General features: G+C 32.4%; 1 protein-coding gene across 7 annotated transcripts in view; it reads left to right on the top strand.

Annotated features, from left to right (window-relative positions):
* RYR3 (ryanodine receptor 3) overlaps positions 1 to 18,531 on the top strand; it is a 193,711-nt gene that overhangs the window by 58,804 nt on the left and 116,376 nt on the right. For all 7 annotated transcript variants that reach the window (XM_077784079.2, XM_085580369.1, XM_077784078.2 and 4 more), the window contains exons 9-16: positions 2,217 to 2,291; positions 3,171 to 3,327; positions 9,153 to 9,326; positions 13,147 to 13,268; positions 14,372 to 14,540; positions 15,496 to 15,634; positions 17,210 to 17,305; positions 18,052 to 18,170. In XM_077784079.2, the coding sequence (XP_077640205.2) occupies positions 2,217 to 2,291; positions 3,171 to 3,327; positions 9,153 to 9,326; positions 13,147 to 13,268; positions 14,372 to 14,540; positions 15,496 to 15,634; positions 17,210 to 17,305; positions 18,052 to 18,170 (1,051 nt within the window). The remainder of the gene's footprint in view (positions 1 to 2,216; positions 2,292 to 3,170; positions 3,328 to 9,152; positions 9,327 to 13,146; positions 13,269 to 14,371; positions 14,541 to 15,495; positions 15,635 to 17,209; positions 17,306 to 18,051; positions 18,171 to 18,531) is intronic.

Genomic DNA, 18,531 nt, shown 5'->3' with positions numbered 1-18,531 from the left:
TTGAACATTTCTGTAAACAATGCTCTTTAACACTTTGCAAAGAGACTATTCTCTGACAAGAATCTTAAGGTCTTATTTTACAGACCAAATGGAAATGCTTGGGGTGAACATATTGAACATCAAAAAGGCTATCTTGGCAAAAAAAAAAAAAAAAAGGATACGTGGAATCAATTAGATGGGAAAAAAAAAGGTTATGTGGATGCTGTTGTGAAAAAACAGCAATTCTTTTTTACATGCAGCTTTGTTACTGAAAGAGCAGGCCACTAATTCTAGTCCAGCATCTCGAAAAAGAGCTGTATTTTTAAAAAGTATAGAAATTAAAAGTATAAGAAGTGAAAAGAGACTATATCAGGTGAACTGAACTGTATTTATGATACTGAACTACACCTTTGATAGTCCTTTAGAGATAGAATGGTTGAGTTGGGCCAAGGAGACATGAAGGAGGTTAGAGAGAGTGGAAATGAATACTTAGTTTTGAGCTCAGCTAGGATTTAGAGTCTGCCAAAAGTAAAATCAGTAAGGTCAGCGGGACCGGAGACATAGAATGAAAATGGAGAGCTCCAGATATTTATTGTGCATTCAGTTTATTCAGAGACTCATGTAACTGCCCAGGTTGGGAATGACCTTGAAAGATCAAATTCATAGAGTCTGGAAATGAAGATGAGTTTAAAGCTAGGGATTTTTAGGTTTATTTTTATTCTAGACTACCAATACATTTTCATGCAAGATAAAATGTGTAGGGAATATTACTGCCTTTACTATGAAGAATATTTATTCTTACTCTTCTGGTGAACTAGCATTTTGAAATATTTGACATCACGTGTGTGCCCTTAAATGTGAATCCTAAATAAAGGAGTGTAAATACAAGTCCATCATATTATAAAGCTGCTGGGTGCAAATGGGTAGCCATACTTCATGATTCTTCCAGGATTTTATTGGTGTTGCTTAGGAAAGAGACCCTTAAGCGCTCTACATAGAAGAAAAGGTGTAGAAATACACCTTTAATTAGATAGAAGAAAGAAAACTTTTCTTTTAAAATTTGATTTTCAGGTCCATAGTTACATAAGAACAATACTAAACAGCTTCTTAAATTTTTGCTGCTAGCTGTCAAAAATAGGAAAATAATTTTAAATTTGAAAAGCCAGTTAAAAATTGCTTTTCAAACTGCTTCTTTAATTCAGCTATATAATAGCTAGATTGTGACATCTTCATGCATTTGCTGTATTCAGTCAAGTTTGCCAGAGCAGGAAGGCAGATTTTAAATTTCCTTGCTGCACGTTTTTTCAGATACTTAAGTACAATAGAAGGTCCAGCTTCTGTGTGTGCTAGGGTAGATTAGTCCTTCTCAGAGGAATAACATGTAAGAAAGATTTCCTCTTTTGGCATTCAGACCTTTCCTATTATCCATTATATTTCCTACACTCATTTGAAATGAGGAAGTATATACAAATTCTGGTGATTAGATGAAAAGACATGAATGTTTAGTAAAACATTAAAAACTTCCTGTGAACAGGAATCCACCATAGTTTCTTTGTTTGTATTTGATTATTGAGTAGAATATTTGCTGCACTAGAACACACTACTAACCCTCAGCCAACAGTTCAAGAAAATGAAATTATAATAAAAGTTTAATCCTTTCCCTTCCTGTTTTTTATTTCTCTGAATGCATTATCTGTTTTGTGAGGATTATAATACACAATTTCTGTTGTCACCAAAATTTTTGTCTCTTTCATAAGAATCAGAAATAATTTTTGGACTGAAGTCCCTAATGTCATGTTCTTGTTGCTTTAATCTGAAAATCTTTATTTTACATCTTTATTTTAAAATATGGCATGTATTTAAAACCATTGGTAATGTTTTTTTAAATATTAAATTATTAGATTAGATTAGATTATTAGATTAATATATTTGGAACTGTAGAAATTACATATTTTTATGGCTGATTAAATGACAGGAAAAGTTTCCTTGCCACTTTCAAGGCTAGGCATTTTATCAGCTCCTGAGAGCAACTACCTTAATGGAAATAATCTAATATACCTGGGACATTTGGTTTGTTTATCATAGTTTCACTGAGGAGTAGGAATCTTCTGTCCATTCAATGACATTTGTTTACTGGGAGAAATGTAGCGAGTCATGTACAGTTTCCAGAGAAGTAAGTTATAAATGCTGTAAATGCACAAATAAACAGAAGATGGTCTTCTGAATCTTTTCTGTAGGAAAGTATTTTATGAAACTGGAGGAGCCGGCATTCGAGCAAGGTCATTGTGGAGAGTAGAACCCCTTCGAATAAGGTACTGATATTTTAAAAGTTTTTAAAAAGTTTTTTTGGTTAGTAACTTTTGTTATATTAATAGAAATTTTATTATTACAGACCTTTAATACAGAATATATATTTGCCACACTTTATGCTATGTGTTAGGCTCTTTGTCAATAATAAAAAGCAATGTACTGTGATAGAATAGATTATTTCTGTCTCCCGTAACAAAAGCAGCACTGTCTATGAGATACGTATACTTAAATGATTGCTTCTTTCCAAAAGTAAAATACATTTCTAGTTTTACTTGGAGCATAAGCACGAGTGGATATAAGAGCAATAATACCTATCCCTTCTGTATTTCTTGGATTTTTGTTTTTTTTTTAAAGATTGTCTCCTTACTATGTGATTATTTGTCATTTCCCTACAAGTGAAATTTCAATATATCTCTTAAGAGTATGTATGGCCTTTGATGGCTATCTGAACTGTATGTTTATTTTACCCTTGGTGTCTTTGTGATTGTAAGTGAAATACCTTCTTAACTAACACAGATGTAGGATAATTCTGTGAAATGTTGAGTCTCCACTTAGGTTTAATTTGTTTGTTTAGTCAGTCAACTAAAATACAGTAGTTAATTTACACATGTAGGATTTTTTCATGGACACCATATGTAACACCCTGATAGATGGAGAGAGGGTGTAGAAACAAGAAGATGGAAGCCATACTCTTTTCCAGGGTTCCCTTTGCAACTGAATTAACAGTTTTGCATCTAATTTAAAACAAGTATTGTTATCAGAACAAAAAATGGAATATATATATATATAGCATATTCTATTTTCTGAACATCCTTTAAAACCTAAAGAAAAAAATAGTGCTTTACTTGCTTAAACTATCTTTTGATGTCTCTTATGTTTAGCTGGAGTGGAAGTAACATCAGATGGGGGCAGCCTTTTCGTCTTCGACATATTACGACAGGAAAGTACTTGGCTCTGAATGAAGATGAAGGAGTAGTAATATTAGACAGAGAAAAATCAGACACAACATCTACAGCCTTTTGTTTTAGAGCAACTAAGGTAAATATAAACAATGCAAATTTGTTCTGAATGTGGAGGACTCAAACACTAAATCTGTATAAATTACTTGTAATTTCTAAATTGAAGTTAATGCTAGGGATTGTTATTCTTGATACAGGTTGTTTAATTTTAAATGCATGAAGGTTTCATGGAGAAAAAATAAATGTGATTGATAAACTTTAGAATAAACTAAACTGTAACCAGTTTTAAAAAAGTAGATTAAAACCAAATACAGTGCAAGATACAGTGGTTTAATATGAATACTTTAATAATTATAGACTTATTTTAGCTGGACAGAATCTCATTAGAGTGTTACACGTTCCAGCTCTATCTGTCATTGAATTCAATTTAATTCAGTTCAGTTGCTATTCTTTATGCAGTATGCTGATAAGAACTGAGCTCAATAAAATTTTTCCTAAATGTAAGGCAAATATAGCAGTGATTTTTAAACCATATGTTTTCAAATTATGCTCTTTAGTGAGCTGCTAATTGCATGTTATTAGCTTTTTCATTGTTTCCAGCTGGGAAAAAACATTACAAGGGAGAGACAATGAAGAATGATTATGGAGGTAGGCAAAATTAATAACTTTTTTTTCCCCAGGATGTGAAAGGTTTTATAATCAAAGATGATTAAAAGTTTTTATGTTTTTTCATGATTTTACTTATAAATAGTTCCCATAGCTGTTACAGTGGAGTTTTCTATTAACTAAAAAAGCGCTAAATTTTCCACATAATTCTGAATGCTATATGATCATTAAGAAAAAATAAATCCCAAAGTGAGAAAGAATCTTTAAAATTAGTTGTATGCTAGATAAAATCTAACAGTAACAGTCTTGACAAATGCTAGACTTTTGTTAGTATAATAAATCAAATACTTCTTTTTAGCATGTTTAAAATAACGGTACTTATTAGTGTGACTGCATATGATATTTCATGAATTTTTATTTGAACCAATCAAAATAATTGAAAAACTATCAGGAAATTTTCTTAGATTGCTTAGATTTACTTACAATATAGTTTTTAATTTTTTATTCAGTGTAAAGGCTGTGCACTATAGATTGTACATCCAATGTTGTGCTGGAGCATTTATTACAGATGTAATTTTTTGCCATTTTTGGAAAGTCATTGGTAAGAATGGTGAGAATTGCAGGAGTGTCACAGTTACTGGTTAAACATTGAGTTAAAATTCCTTTGATGTGCTCACTGCCTAACTGGACACGAACTGTCCTGCTGTTTCCCAATATTTTAATCTATGCATATAAATGTATCAATTTTGAGCATGTAAATTTAGTGGTTATGTATGCACATTCATAAAATTATTTCTGTTACATTGACTAAACATGCCCTATTTTCTTCCTCTTTTTCTTGAGGTGTGCTTCAAAGGCACACTAGTGAAATTTTTTGCAGTGCCCAAAATGACTAAGCTGAAGTACAGTAGTAATTGATTATGCAGGAGTCATTCATGCCTACAGTGTTTATACAAAATATGGTTGATAATGTACATTTTTATATTAAATCCTAGCTCAGTGTCTCATCAACTTGTCCCATTTGTGCTGTCCTATGCAGAAAAGAATTTTTTTACCTCATGATAGGGTATGAATTTGGTGCCAAGAATAAGAATTGTTATTTATTGTCTGGGCACATAAGAGCTGCACTGGCCCATGGGTGGAGGCATTACTGTTTCCAAAGGTGATAGGAACAAGCAAAGGTAACTTTTCCTAAAGAGAGGAAGGTGATGTTTGGGAAGGGACTAAACCCCAAAGATTAACTTGGACTGTTAGGGAAAAAGGGCTCTTAAAGCAAAGTGCTACTTGCACACAGATTAAGGGGAAAAAGGACCATAGATGTAATAGGTAGGCTAGATATATATGCAGGTGGTTTTATCTTAATTTCTGCATATATGTACATGTAAATATTTTATTGATTTGTTTTCTCAATGAAGAAACCTTTTCATTTGCATGTACCTTAATATGGCATTAATTCAGGGAAGTTTAAAGGCATCTGTCTAATGTCTTTGTTCCAGCTGTGTACAGATTCCTAAAAATAGGGTGCTGGATACCTGTCCCTTAGACTAATACAATAATTCTGATTGAGAAGGACTCTGGGCAGCCATCTAGTCCAGCCTTTTGCTCCAGGTAGGGTCAACACAAATTCAGACCAGGTTGCTTACAATAAGCATTGCTGCTGAGTATCCAAAAGGAAATTAAACATTTCTTCATTATGGTATTTTTTACAGTTTGATAGCCAGTACAAGGATTTTATAGAAAAAAGATACTATCTTTGCCAGAAAGCAGAGCTATATGGATATACAGATCCTCAAGGCTACCCAGGAGTCTGTAACACATGACTTAAATAGAGTCTTATTTTCCAGCAGTTGTTATAGAGACTCTCTTGTTGAAAAAGCACCTTCATCCTCAATACCGTTACATTCTCAGCAATCTTGTGTGTTCCTTGCATGTCAAAACCTATGATTGCATTCATAGTGTATTTTCTTTCACTGTTTTTTTTTTTTTTCCTTTTGATGAATAGCACTGGAAATTTAAACACTAATTTTTAAATTACAAAATTCAAATTAGAATTTTCCTTAACATGTTTTTACTAAATAAGAACATAAGGAAACTTTTAGAAAAGTTAAGGTATATGCTAAAGAACATTATGGTGCTAATTTCAATGAAAATAACATATTTAATACATGCCTGTTTTGCTTCCTAATTGCTGCAAACTAATCTTACAAGCATCAGAAACTGATGGACCACCTTCCCCTCCAAATTATATCTTTTATTATCTTTAATATAGAGCTTACTTTTGACCAAGTTTTAAAATGTCAATCTCTATATTTTAAGGCAACAGATCTGTAATGCCTTGTGACAACAGAGACAGCATTTTCTCTACACCAGATGGAATCCTGTTTTGAAATGGGATGTTCTCATTCCAGCACAGTTCTTGGCTCAGTATACAGTGCTGAGGAGAATCCTCGGTCTACTTACAAATTTCCTTGAGATTAACCACAGTGGAAAGAAGAGCATATTTAAAAATAATTGTTTATTTTAATTTGTGTAGCCCAGAATTAATATTTTAGATTTCTTTTTTTTTTTTTTTTTTGTGGTGTTATGTACAATTGACAGTGAAGAAGTTATTGGTATAATCTTGGTAAGTAACATTCTCACACATTAAAAAGTCACAGATGACTCATGCAGAAGGATTTTATATCATTTTAATATTACTGCCAATATGTAGCTGTCTTAGGAACTCAGCATGGCATAAGCATGTCGTAATAGTATGGTAGTAATCATAAAGTTTAATTTGGTTTTGTGATAAGTTCATAGGTATTGCAAAAGCCTTTACCTGCATTTGTCTCTAAAAGTTCAAATACTTATTTTTGAGTTAATATTTTGTAATTATATTTTCCCAGTAAACACTGCATTTCAAATGCAGTATTAAACTATTTTTTCTACTTATTTTTTTATGGGAAGAGAAAATAGAAGGTGAAATGAAAGTAATTTTTTTTTCTTGTCTACTGGAATGTACAAATGTATAAAGCAAAGTATACAGAGTACAGTAATACCAGTATAAAGCTCTTATATTTGTAGACATTTTCTTTTTATTTTGTTGGAGTGTTTATGGCAGTACTTTTAATGCAAAAGCAGTGTGCAGTATCAAAAGATAAAATTTTAATTAGCTCTTGAAAGTTAGATTTAGTAAGAGTTCAGCAGACAGGTTGTTTTGCAATTCTTATGACTGTCTAAACAAGCCTCTAAGTTGGCAAAAATGTTTCTCCTACTTTGTTTTTATTATTGTAAAGTCTTTTTAAAGAAAGTTGAGTTTATTTGTTCTGTTCACATTGCCATTCCTCATATTCCTTTATCACGTAGGAATCTGTGATTCTTTCTCACTTTCTAATTCTTGCCCTTCCTCTAGTGTATTAAACATATTTTGAAAATATAATCTTTGACAGCTTTGCCCTCAAATTGCTTTGTTGATTCCATCTTTTTTTGTTTGTTTGGTTTGGGTTATTTTTTGTTGTTGTTGTGGTTATTTTTATCCTCTGCAAAGTTCTAGGGCCATGATGCGATTTTTTATTTTCTTTGATTTAATTAATGGCCTGAGGGAGTTAAACTGAGATCAGGCTGTGAAGAGAGGACTTTAAAAGCCAAAGGGTTTGGATATTTTACTGTTAAGATATGTACAAATATCTAGATAAGAGAAGGTTTTTCCCCTTCTCCCTCAGTAATCTTTATCTGACTGGAGTTTTCAGCTGTTGTAAAATACACCGTGTCTTTGCACACTATGATCAAATTACTTGGCTGAAATCCTAGAGAAGCTGGACAGAGTGCAAAGAGCAAAACATGATGAAGAGGAATTTATGCTGTATTTTTCAAAATGAAAGCAGCCTTCGGGCACCTGAAATAATTCTAAAAATTTACTTCTGAAATTAAAAAATTGGGTTTTGTTCACTATGTTTAGTGTTATCAAGAGGGATCAGTATCTCTCATTTTTTTTTTCAAAAATAACTTAATTAGGATTGCTTCTTACCACACTATGATTTTTTATCTGAAATGTTCATTGATGCTTGATTATTGATGCAGACACAATATTTGAAGAAAAAAGTTTTAATCCTCAGGTTACAATGTGAAGACAAAAAATAAATTGCTCACAGTGAATTTGCTCTGTTTTATTGTATTTTTCACTTAATGTCCTCACTGCAAATGTGTATTGAAATAGTTCATCTTTTTCTGTAGTGACAGTGGAGTCCACACAAATATGATATGACATGTTTTCCCCATAGTCCTGACATTGAAATGGTAGCTCCAAGTAATTTCATTCACCTTCATCTTGGCATTATAATGTTACCTGTTTCAACTGAAATTATTGTTGAAATGTGACAGTTAAATTACATAGAAATGAACACAGATTAGCATAGATGTAATACAACTCCTGTTTACTCCTCAGATATTGTACATTATATAAACTGAAATGAAATTAAAAAACATTGCTGCACATATAAAACCAGCACAATCACATGTATCCATAACTGTCTATTACTGTTCTTATTCCTGAATTCATTTTCTAAAGGACAGCTACTTTAAAAGTGCTGAGGCCTTAAAATCCCCCAATTGTAAATGAAGAATAGTGGGATTAAGAAATAAATTTGGCTTAAAAAATGGGTGTTCCAGCCAAGCTTTGAGTAATGTCTTTAAAAGAGGTTTGAAAGAATCCAAATCTTCTTAAAAAGTGGAAAAACAAACACTTTATTTATTTATTTATATCAATAAATGTAAAAAATGGAGACATACAAACGTAAAGAAATATGAAAGCCAAATTGTCCTTTTAAAATAATGAATATTTTCTTTTTTGATGGTTTTTCAATGCAGAGGCATTATTCTAAGCAAAGTATGTACCTGTATATACAAATTATAAACAAAAAATTATTCAGAATAAAAATATTTTAACTACATTGCAAAACAGGTTTTTATTTATTTTTCATGTCTATGCTAAAATTCAAAAATTTTGGCTACATAGAGTTCTACAGACTGTTAAACTGAAACTTTAATTACGTCAATAACTCCATTATTGAATAGATAAAGATTTTTTTGTATGGATCCACTGTAATGAATTTAACTTGATTTTTTTTTACTTCAGATTTGAAACTACTTTTAATCACTGTCTGAAAGATTACTTGGATAGAAACTGAAGTGATGTGAATTGAAATTTAGCTGCATCTTAACTGCATAAGTAGCATAAATATTGTTCAGTATTGTAATATGTATCAGTGTAGAATTCAATGCTTTTAGAGATTAAATATCAACTTTATTTTATCTCCTTAGGAGCTGAAAGAAAAGCAGGAATCTAGTCTGAAACGTGATATTGATGGAATGGGAGTCCCAGAAATAAAGTATGGAGATTCAATCTGTTTTGTCCAACATGTGGCCACTGCCTTATGGTTGACTTACAAAGCACAGGATGCTAAATCAGCACGTTTAGGTCCCCTGAAAAGAAAGGTACTGTCTGGGGGTTTTTAATTGTTGAAATCAGTTTGTGAGTTTAATTGTTTTGTGCTCTTATGTTGAAAATATGAATATTTCACTCTGAAAATGAAAACAGTGATGGATATTAAAGTAATCCTTTAATTGAAGAAAAATTGTCATTAAGAAATATATTTGACCACTTTTTTTTGTCAGAAGAAATTATTAGTTTGTATTCAATTTTTTATTTATTACACCAATTAAAGATAGAAATTCCTGGTTTGGATTATTATTTAAAATCTAAATTTAACTGTTGCAACTGGTGTAAACTAGTAAGTCATCTAATATTCACTGGTGTTTCAGAATGTTTAAATTAATTATATTATGTGAAATGGCAATTCAATTTTTCACTTAGGAAATGGCCTTAGAAAATAATCAAGTTTCTTAAGGGATATTAGAGAATAATTTCCTCCCAAAGTGTTAGATGTAATTGTGATGTGACATCAAGAATGTCTTTCTCTCAGCCTTTTGATTTTAGGGTACAATTATATTCTTAATTAGTGGCGTATGACCTGTTATATCTTCAAATTTTATGTTCATATATCATTCAGTGTTAAGGGGTTTAGTACTAGCTTCACAAAACTGTGTCATTACCAAAGGATTCCTTTATTCTCTATTTGTAGATTTTTACAACTTGAGCCCATCATTAGAACATGAAAAAGAAAAAATAAAAAAGTTCATTACTGAAAAGAAGTTGGAATTCTTCTTTAGCTCCTTGCACACAGGTACATTCATAAGAGAATACCCATACACAAGCACTGCAGTACAGAGCAATAAGCTGCTCCTCACACTCCCCAGACACAATCACATTTATTCATAAGCAGCACACATGGTCATCAGCAATGGGCAGTGAGTGCCCAACTCCTTCACTTTCTCAGCCATCTGGCTGATCAGAGAAATTCTTTAAGTGCCAGTCATTCAGTATTTTTTTGGTAAAAAATTAAACTACACAGTGATGGCCTCTTTTCCCATGCCACAACTGGCTATGTCATTCTGTTTCCTCAGAGGGTCCAATTTTAATTTTTGAAAAGGCAATGTGTAGATTCTTCCTCTGTATTCAATGAAGAATTTTACAATAGCTTGCTGTCGCATTCAGTATTTTGTTTCTCCAGTTTTCTGCTCAGCAGCAAGGAACTAAAAGAACCTCTGTAATTGCCCGTCACTTTTATTCTCCTTTGAAACTGTTTCCTTCATGTTCAAAGACTTCAAATCTTTTGTTGTCCTCTCACCTGGGGAATTCTGTCTTGTTAAGTGTCTTCAAAAAGAAGAAAATCCAAACCTTCTAGCTTCACGCAGTTGATATTCCCATGGAAGCAAGAAGCAGTTTTTCATACCCTGCAGTATGATACTAGGCTATAATCTTGTAAGCAATTTGAGATATACATCACTTTACATTTCACATATAATAAAATTTATATAAATTTCATATAAATGTATATAACTTTATTTTCCATATAAATTGAAGTAATTGCTTGGTATTCATCCACTGCCATAGTGTCAAGCAATTTTCACTTTCACTCACTGTGTTCCTGCTGAAGCTGGCCTGCACTTTTTATAACATGACTCATTAGCCCTAGGAAGATTGAGAAGTACCCTGTTTTTGAAAGAGGCAAAGGTTGCTTTTCTGACATAACCTAGTTGTCATCACTGTCAGCTTCTGTAAAGCCATAGAGAGGAGAAAACAACTATGAGATTAGTTCTATTATAAAATACTGAAAATTCCTGTAAAGTAAAAGTTTCTGTTGTTTGGCTTCTGTTATTGGTGTAGTTTCATGTATCTAATTATTATACTAAAAATATGTAATAAATTCTGGTATAATTTTTGAGGCTTTTTTTGCATGATTTCTGCCAGAATTTTTAGGTTTTGTTTCTCTGAGATTGTGGTAACCAAGGATTCAAGCTTTTGCCAGGTAATTGTGATTACATCAGCATTGTAGTCAACATCCCTCCACCATCCAGTGGGAGAGGGATGTCCATCTTTTCTGTTTGCTTTGTGCAAGCAGTGAAGTCCTGCAGAGCTCCAAAATGCTAGAGCTCAGGCAAGAGAAAAACACACACTGTGATTTGGATCCGTGCTCTGGAGGCCATCGCTCACAGTGTTGGTCAGTGCCTTGCCATACAGAAGTACAAGCAAGGCAGTGCCAAATGCCCCTTTTAGCATGCAGAGAAGGTTCATCTGAAGAATTGATGTAGCCAGTGCTGCATGCTTCTCCCTGTGATGTACTTCCTGGAATCCTAAATATGACTTTCCTGTCATTGTGATGTTTCTGGATAATTTAGTTGAGGTTTGGATTGTTTGTTGGTTCCCTGGTTAGTTTTTGGGTTTTTTGTTTTTCTTTTTTTTCCCCTATGGTCAGAGAAATAGGAAAGATTAGGTCCTTCCAAAAGACTTTTCTCTCATCCATACTTAGGGAGAAGAGTGCATATCTGCTCTACAATAATGAAAATGCAATTATTTTGCAAGGCTTTAATACCCTATCTGTCTAATGTTTTCATTCCTGTAGCTTCAAAATCTGGTGTTATATACAATGGCCTGAGGAAGCATTCTTTAATTGTTAAATGTTTTTCTTACTAGTTTTGTGATGAGAAGAGTAGAACTTACTTTTCAGTTTTGAGACCTCAAGACCTTCTCCATGGAAACAGCGAAATTTAACTAGCGAAGTCACCCACAGGGTGATTCTATATAAAGTATCTGAAAAAAGGGGAAAGATGGCCCAATTTTAAACTAGTCTCCTTTAAGAAAATATTATTAATGTAATGGTTTAAAAGTATCTTCCTAATCTTCTCCATCCATATTTTCATGGATTCTGCTGTCTAGATAAACTCAGCATGTTTGAAGGAACAGAGCACATGTGTTCTATGCCAAGCATAGAAAAAAAACCCACTTTCCAGTGCTTTGACATACCTATATGCTAGTATGTACAAAAGCTGTTGGTAAATAATTTTTCCATTTGTGGCGGCAACTGCCTGTATAACATTACTTCTTTCTTTGTTAGCTATTCATGCCCTCAGAATTACTATGCTAACTGGGAAGGTGGGTTGCAAATTTTTATTAACTAAAAGCTAAAAATACATTTTTTTTTGGTGGAGAATTCAGTATATTGCCTCTTGAGCAAAGAAGCAGGATAATTCACATTTGCTTCAAATAAAATTTATGTAGGATTTTAATGACTCAAAATGACCAAGATTTGTTTTTGTGAAGCCTAACAGTGATGCTACCTTTCTGTGACTTTGTGTGATTTTCAAAGTGAAAGATTAAAATCCCCACAAAAGGATCTCTGTTATTGCTAGAAATTCATATGATCATATCTGGTTTGGGTAAGAATACAACACATGGTGTAGAAATAGTTAAATGAATCAGAAGTTGCTGATAAGCACTATTGCTCTTTTACCAGCATTGTAATATTTGTTTGTCTCTCCAGCTTGATTTTTCTTGTCAGTAGTCTTAAAGCACAAATCCTTTCATAAATGATGTTTAAGAAAGTGAAGTTCCTCTTTCCCTGAGAGCTAGGCTATAGAAAAAATGACATTTTTTGTTACAACTTGAAAATGTTTTTTAAGAGTATCTTTTTAAATGAATTGTGGAAGAATAAAAATACATTGCATTGTCTTCTCTGAATAACTTATGTGAGACTGAAAAACTTGTAGTTCTTTAAGGGGTCTCTAGATAAAGCGATTAACAAATCTGTATATATGCAAATTACTTTTTACAGTGCAGTATTGAAATAAATAAAAAATATTTAAAAGCAAAAAGTCTTTTTAAGTAATTATTGTGATAATTACTGACTCCCAATAGGTTATATTACACCAAGAAGGTCATATGGATGATGGTCTCACATTACAAAGATGCCAGCGTGAGGAATCCCAGGCTGCTCGAATCATTCGCAATACTTCAAGCTTATTCAGCCACTTCATAAGGTATTTGTTACTGGTCTTTAAAGTATTCTGAAATTATAAGAATTTCTCTAAGAGAATCCTTATGTCCTGCTTTCAAATATTTGAATTTAGAAGCTATTAGAAATATATTTTTACTGATTGAAATTTAAAATTTTGATTAGTAATGCCATTAAATAGATAGAACAGTATATGTGAAATTATTTACATGAGTCTAATACCTTGAAGCCAAAAGCAAGCTGAATCATAATCCAGGTTGAAAAAACATGCTAACTGATTTTAGTCTGTTAGTGGGTATTCATTGATACCTAGAATTTTGTGTAATTGAATCTATAAGAAATTTTTAATTAATTATTTGCCCACCATATGAGCCTGTGTTTAAAACATTATTACTTCAGTATCTAAAGAACCTCCACCACTCCTTTATATTTCTTGGGCTGATCATATAAAGCAGAGGCACCTTTGCCAGCAATCAGTGCCTGCTAGATGATGCTATTTATAGCAGACTGTGGAAAACTGGATTATCACACAAGACTGAGAAAATACTTGAACAGAAAAAGACATTATTTTACAGACAACAGAGATTTGTTGAAATGCTTTATATTTTCAAATCCCACCCTTCTTTATTTACTATGTGGAATAGATACAGAGGATCTAATTAGTGGTTAGGATTATCTACTATTTTTGTGCTTTTTCCAGAAGGCTGTGGGTGTGTAACTTCAATAACTGCTACTGTTAGTGCACATCATACCTATAACCTTAATGGGATTTAGAGTATCTAAACAAAATCAATTACTGTAGTAAAAGAACATGAATCTCTTTTTCTTCATTTTGCTGAATTACATTGCTGCTCCTTATATTTTTTTCGGTTTTTAAAAAAAACATTCTCTCTGTTTGTATCAGCACAGAAAGGGAAATATGATTACACTTCCGAAAGCTTTGAGTGCTGGACACCCAAATAATAGATGTTTGAATGATGTTCAGTTCGGATCGTCCATTGCTCATATTCACATGTCATACATGTAACAAGACTTGATTTAGGTACCAAAAGAGAAGAGGCTGCCACATTATACTGTAAATTACAGTGGGAAAATGATTAATGCTGCCAGTCTTGTTGCTTTCCACAGTGGAAACAACAGAGCGCTGTCACCCAGCACCCTGCCTGTTGAGGAGATGGCTCAGACGCTGCAGGACCTGATCACTTACTTCCAGCTTCCCGAAGAAGACCTGCAACACGAAGACAAGCAAAACAAACTCCGCTCACTCAAAAATAGACAAAATCTATTCAAAGAAGAGGTATAGACAAAGGGATTTTTGCATTATTTTAAGCGTAATGTCTCACAAACTTTGAGAGAAATCTAGATGTATGCATATTATCATTTAGATATAGGCATATGATCTATAATGTAGTGTAATGTTCCTAGCTGAAATATACATATATATGTAAACTTGTCACAAGCCACACACTCTGTCATAAAATTTGATCTTAATACTTCTGAACACATTTAAAAGAATCTTATTTTACAAAAATTTCTTTTTCTCTCTGTGAGGGTATACAGCCTGGATACTCCAAATGAATGATAAAACCTGGGTTAATGTATGTTATTTCTGATGTCTCTTCTAACCTCTGAATCTGCCTGTAACTTTTTATCTCTAGAAACTCTAAGAATGCCAGTTTTAGAGAAAGTTATGCATTACATAATTGTTGAATTGCTCCTCTCTGAAAATGGAATAACTGTATTTTTGTAGAAATGCTAAACATATGATGTGTTTAGACACATTTGAATTGCTTCCAGGTTTTCAATATCATCTGAGTATGCAAAGGTGAAGTTACAAATCTCTTGTAGTATTTAAAATATTGGATAGATATTTTATTGGATAGTAAAATTTCCACCTTTTTAATCAATGAAAATTCCTTTTTATCTAAATTTAAATTATTTTTTCCTTATGCAAGGAAGATTTTACTTAAAGTGTCCTTAAAAATTGAAGAAGTCTTTATTTTCAGATTTTTATTCCTTATTTTTCATTATACTTAGTTGTGTAAGGAACCATGTGGAATCATTCTCTAAAATAAATTCTTTTTACAGAGAAAAATACATATTCATATCTTTTAAGCACAATTGGTTTTCTGCTTGGGATTTTCTTAATTTAAGATAATGCAACTTTCCAATTTATACTGGAAAAAGTCTTTAAAAAAGCAATGGCCAATGCTTTTTCATGTACAGTTCACTTTCCTCTCTGTCCTGTTTAGGGAATGCTGGCACTAGTTCTAAATTGCATTGATCGCTTAAACGACTACAACAGCACAGCTCATTTTGCAGGAATTGCAAGAGAAGAGCACGGTGGTACATCATGGAAAGAAATTTTGAATCTCCTTTACAAATTGTTAGGTAAGTTCTTCCAAAAACCTACTAAAAAAAAAAAACCTCACCAGAAAAAGTATCCTACTTGCTGCTTCACCACCAAAGAATACTTTGAATATTAGTATTTAGTATCCAGTTTATTATGTAAATTACAAACTTTCTTCCATATAGTTACTGCTATTTAATGCAGGTAAAAGAGTTTATTGAGCAATGCTAGATCAGAAAAATCAGATCTCGGGCAGGAAAAAGTTCTGTGAAGCATGTCAAAATCTTTTTTTTTTAATTTAAATGTACCTGTGATATGCAAACAGACATGAATTATTATTTTAAAAATTAGAAGAACTGGAAATCTGAATATGAAACTGAAGAAAAGTCTAAAAACAGTAGTTAGTCAGGTCTGTTCAATCCATTTTTGTCACTTGAGGCTAAGATTTAAATGTTAGTAAGAATAATTATATAAAAATGAAATATTTTTTCAATATCAATGCCAGATTTTCTAGAGCACTTCTATTCAAGAGGAAACTGCTTCTGTTTTGTAGAATTGCCAAAATTATAGAGCAGAACAAGTATGTATATGTGTATTTAAATTTCTTATTTGATACCTAGTTTATGTTATTCCTTATTTAACAGAATCTTGTCTTCTGATGGAGATTAAATACATTCTATTTTCATCACAAAGGAAGATTTCCATAGTGAAACAAGGAAGTTAAGAGTCAGGACGAGAAAAAAAGAAACTAGGGGAAGTGCTTTGAAGCAGGAGGTTATTACATAGAACAGACACGCAGGTGCTTCTGATGAAATCTCATTGCCTTAGAAACTAAAAATTACCACTTTTACTAGTCATAAGTTTAAAGAAAAATAGGATGAAAAGAAACTCTCTCTAGTGCTCTTTTTTCAGATTGTACCTTCATTTTTATCTGCAGGAACATTTTGAACACAGCTGTTCTGATGTAATAGTTTTTGTGCTTTATAATAAACATCACTGACAATTGAATACACAAGATATATTTTTTGTTACTCTTTTCCCCTATGATCTATGACTTCTAGAAGAAAGCAAACAAACAGTATTGCTTGAAAGACTTGAATGTTGATGAACTTTTAAAGTGCAGTCTGCACTACTGAAAGACTAAAAGCTTTGCATTCTACAACGTTGTAATCAGAAAGTAGAACTAAACACCAATATGCCTAATCTGCACTAGACCTCAAACTTCTGCATATGATCATTCCACACTTCCTAGGAAGAAACAGAAAAAAGAAATGTTTCAGCCCCATGATCATGACTGTGTAAGGATGCTGGATAACTTCTACTTATATTTAGCAACAAAATAAAACATAAACAAAACATATTTTTTGCTGAGATTTTTGTTCATCCAGGAGACCCCCTTCAATTTCAAAAACTATGTGCTCCTTAGAAATTATGTCAGTTGCTAATATTCAAAGTAGTGGAGATTCCAATACTTTATTGCAGTAGCATATATGGACTTACCTGTTCATTGTTTTATCAAGTTACCCTAAAAATTGTGTTAAAATACATATAATAAACTTTGTTGATTTAAAATTGAAATCTCCTGTTATAAAATGACACCTTGTGTTTTTTTCCAGCTGCTCTCATTCGTGGCAACAGAAACAACTGTGCTCAATTTTCCTGTAACCTTGATTGGCTAATCAGTAAATTGGACAGATTAGAATCTTCCTCAGGTGAGACTCACTTTTATAATGTAAATTAACTATCAGTCAATGCCTGTTTTACATTATTTACACAGCAGTTTTCCTTGAAGCCAACACATATTAGTAAACAAATACGCTCTTGGGGTATGGTTGGTTTTTTTGTTTGTTTGTTTGTTTGGGTTTTTGTGGTTTTGTTGTTGTTGTTTTGCTTTTTAATCTTATTTTTTGGGGTGTTTTTTATTGGCTAAAGTAATATATTTAAAGAGACCTTCATATGAAATTGTTTTGCTTCAATACATTTTTTATAATAATACTACATCCAGTCAGTGTTGAATGTGATCCTGATAAATTAAGGGATTGGGTCAAACAGTATCAAGAGTGTGTACCATGAAATCACATGTATTTATGGCATGCATATAAAACCCATATAGATGTAGCTTATACATTTTTTTACAGTGAAGTATTCAACAAAACATTGATGTATGATAAAGTTCTCCCTTTACCCCTTTCATTGAAAAGAAGGAGCTAAACTTGAAAATTTCTCACGTGGTTTTAAAGTTGTGGCTATATTCAAAAGAAAAGAGAAATTGACATTTTTATTATGCATTTATTCCTAATGTAATGTTCGTATCATTACTCCTTTAAAGTTGTTTTGTTCTCTATTTAAGCCAGAGAAAATATGCCATCTTGTAAGATACCCCTTTACTGAGCTTGTAGGTTGTGTTCAGTGGTGCAGGTGATTTAATGACAGCATTGTTTCTGCGGCCTTCATACAGGTATTTTGGAAGTGTTGCACTGCATCTTGATTGAAAGCCCAGAAGCTTTAAATCTAATATCCGAGGAACACATCAAATCCATTATTTCACTGTTGGATAAACATGGGCGCAATTACAAGGTATGTTTGGAAAAACTAAGAATGTAATGATAATCTTACAATAATTTGTGGGGGAAGAAAAATGAGAAATGTCTACATGGAAATATTTGATTCTAATATCTTTAAATCAATAAAATAACCTTAAAGTACATTTGCAAAATTTCTTTGTTGAGATTAAAAGAAGGTTTAATATATAATTGCTTTTCAGCAATTTTCAAATACCAAAAATTTGTATGAGAAGTGAGCAGTTAAGAAATATTGGTAACCAGTCAGAACATTTGATTTGAGAAAATGAAGTATTCTGGTAGCTGTAAGAAAGTGGGCAGAGTAGCTTGTTTTTTGATCCAGGGCGCTGGAAAAGTAGTGGACTACCATTGCATCC

This window comes from Lonchura striata, chromosome 5 (genome assembly GCF_050655825.1).
Source record: "Lonchura striata isolate lonStrDom1 chromosome 5, ASM5065582v1, whole genome shotgun sequence".
Classification (NCBI taxonomy): domain Eukaryota; kingdom Metazoa; phylum Chordata; class Aves; order Passeriformes; family Estrildidae; genus Lonchura; species Lonchura striata.
This window is presented reverse-complemented; position numbering and strand designations above follow the sequence as displayed.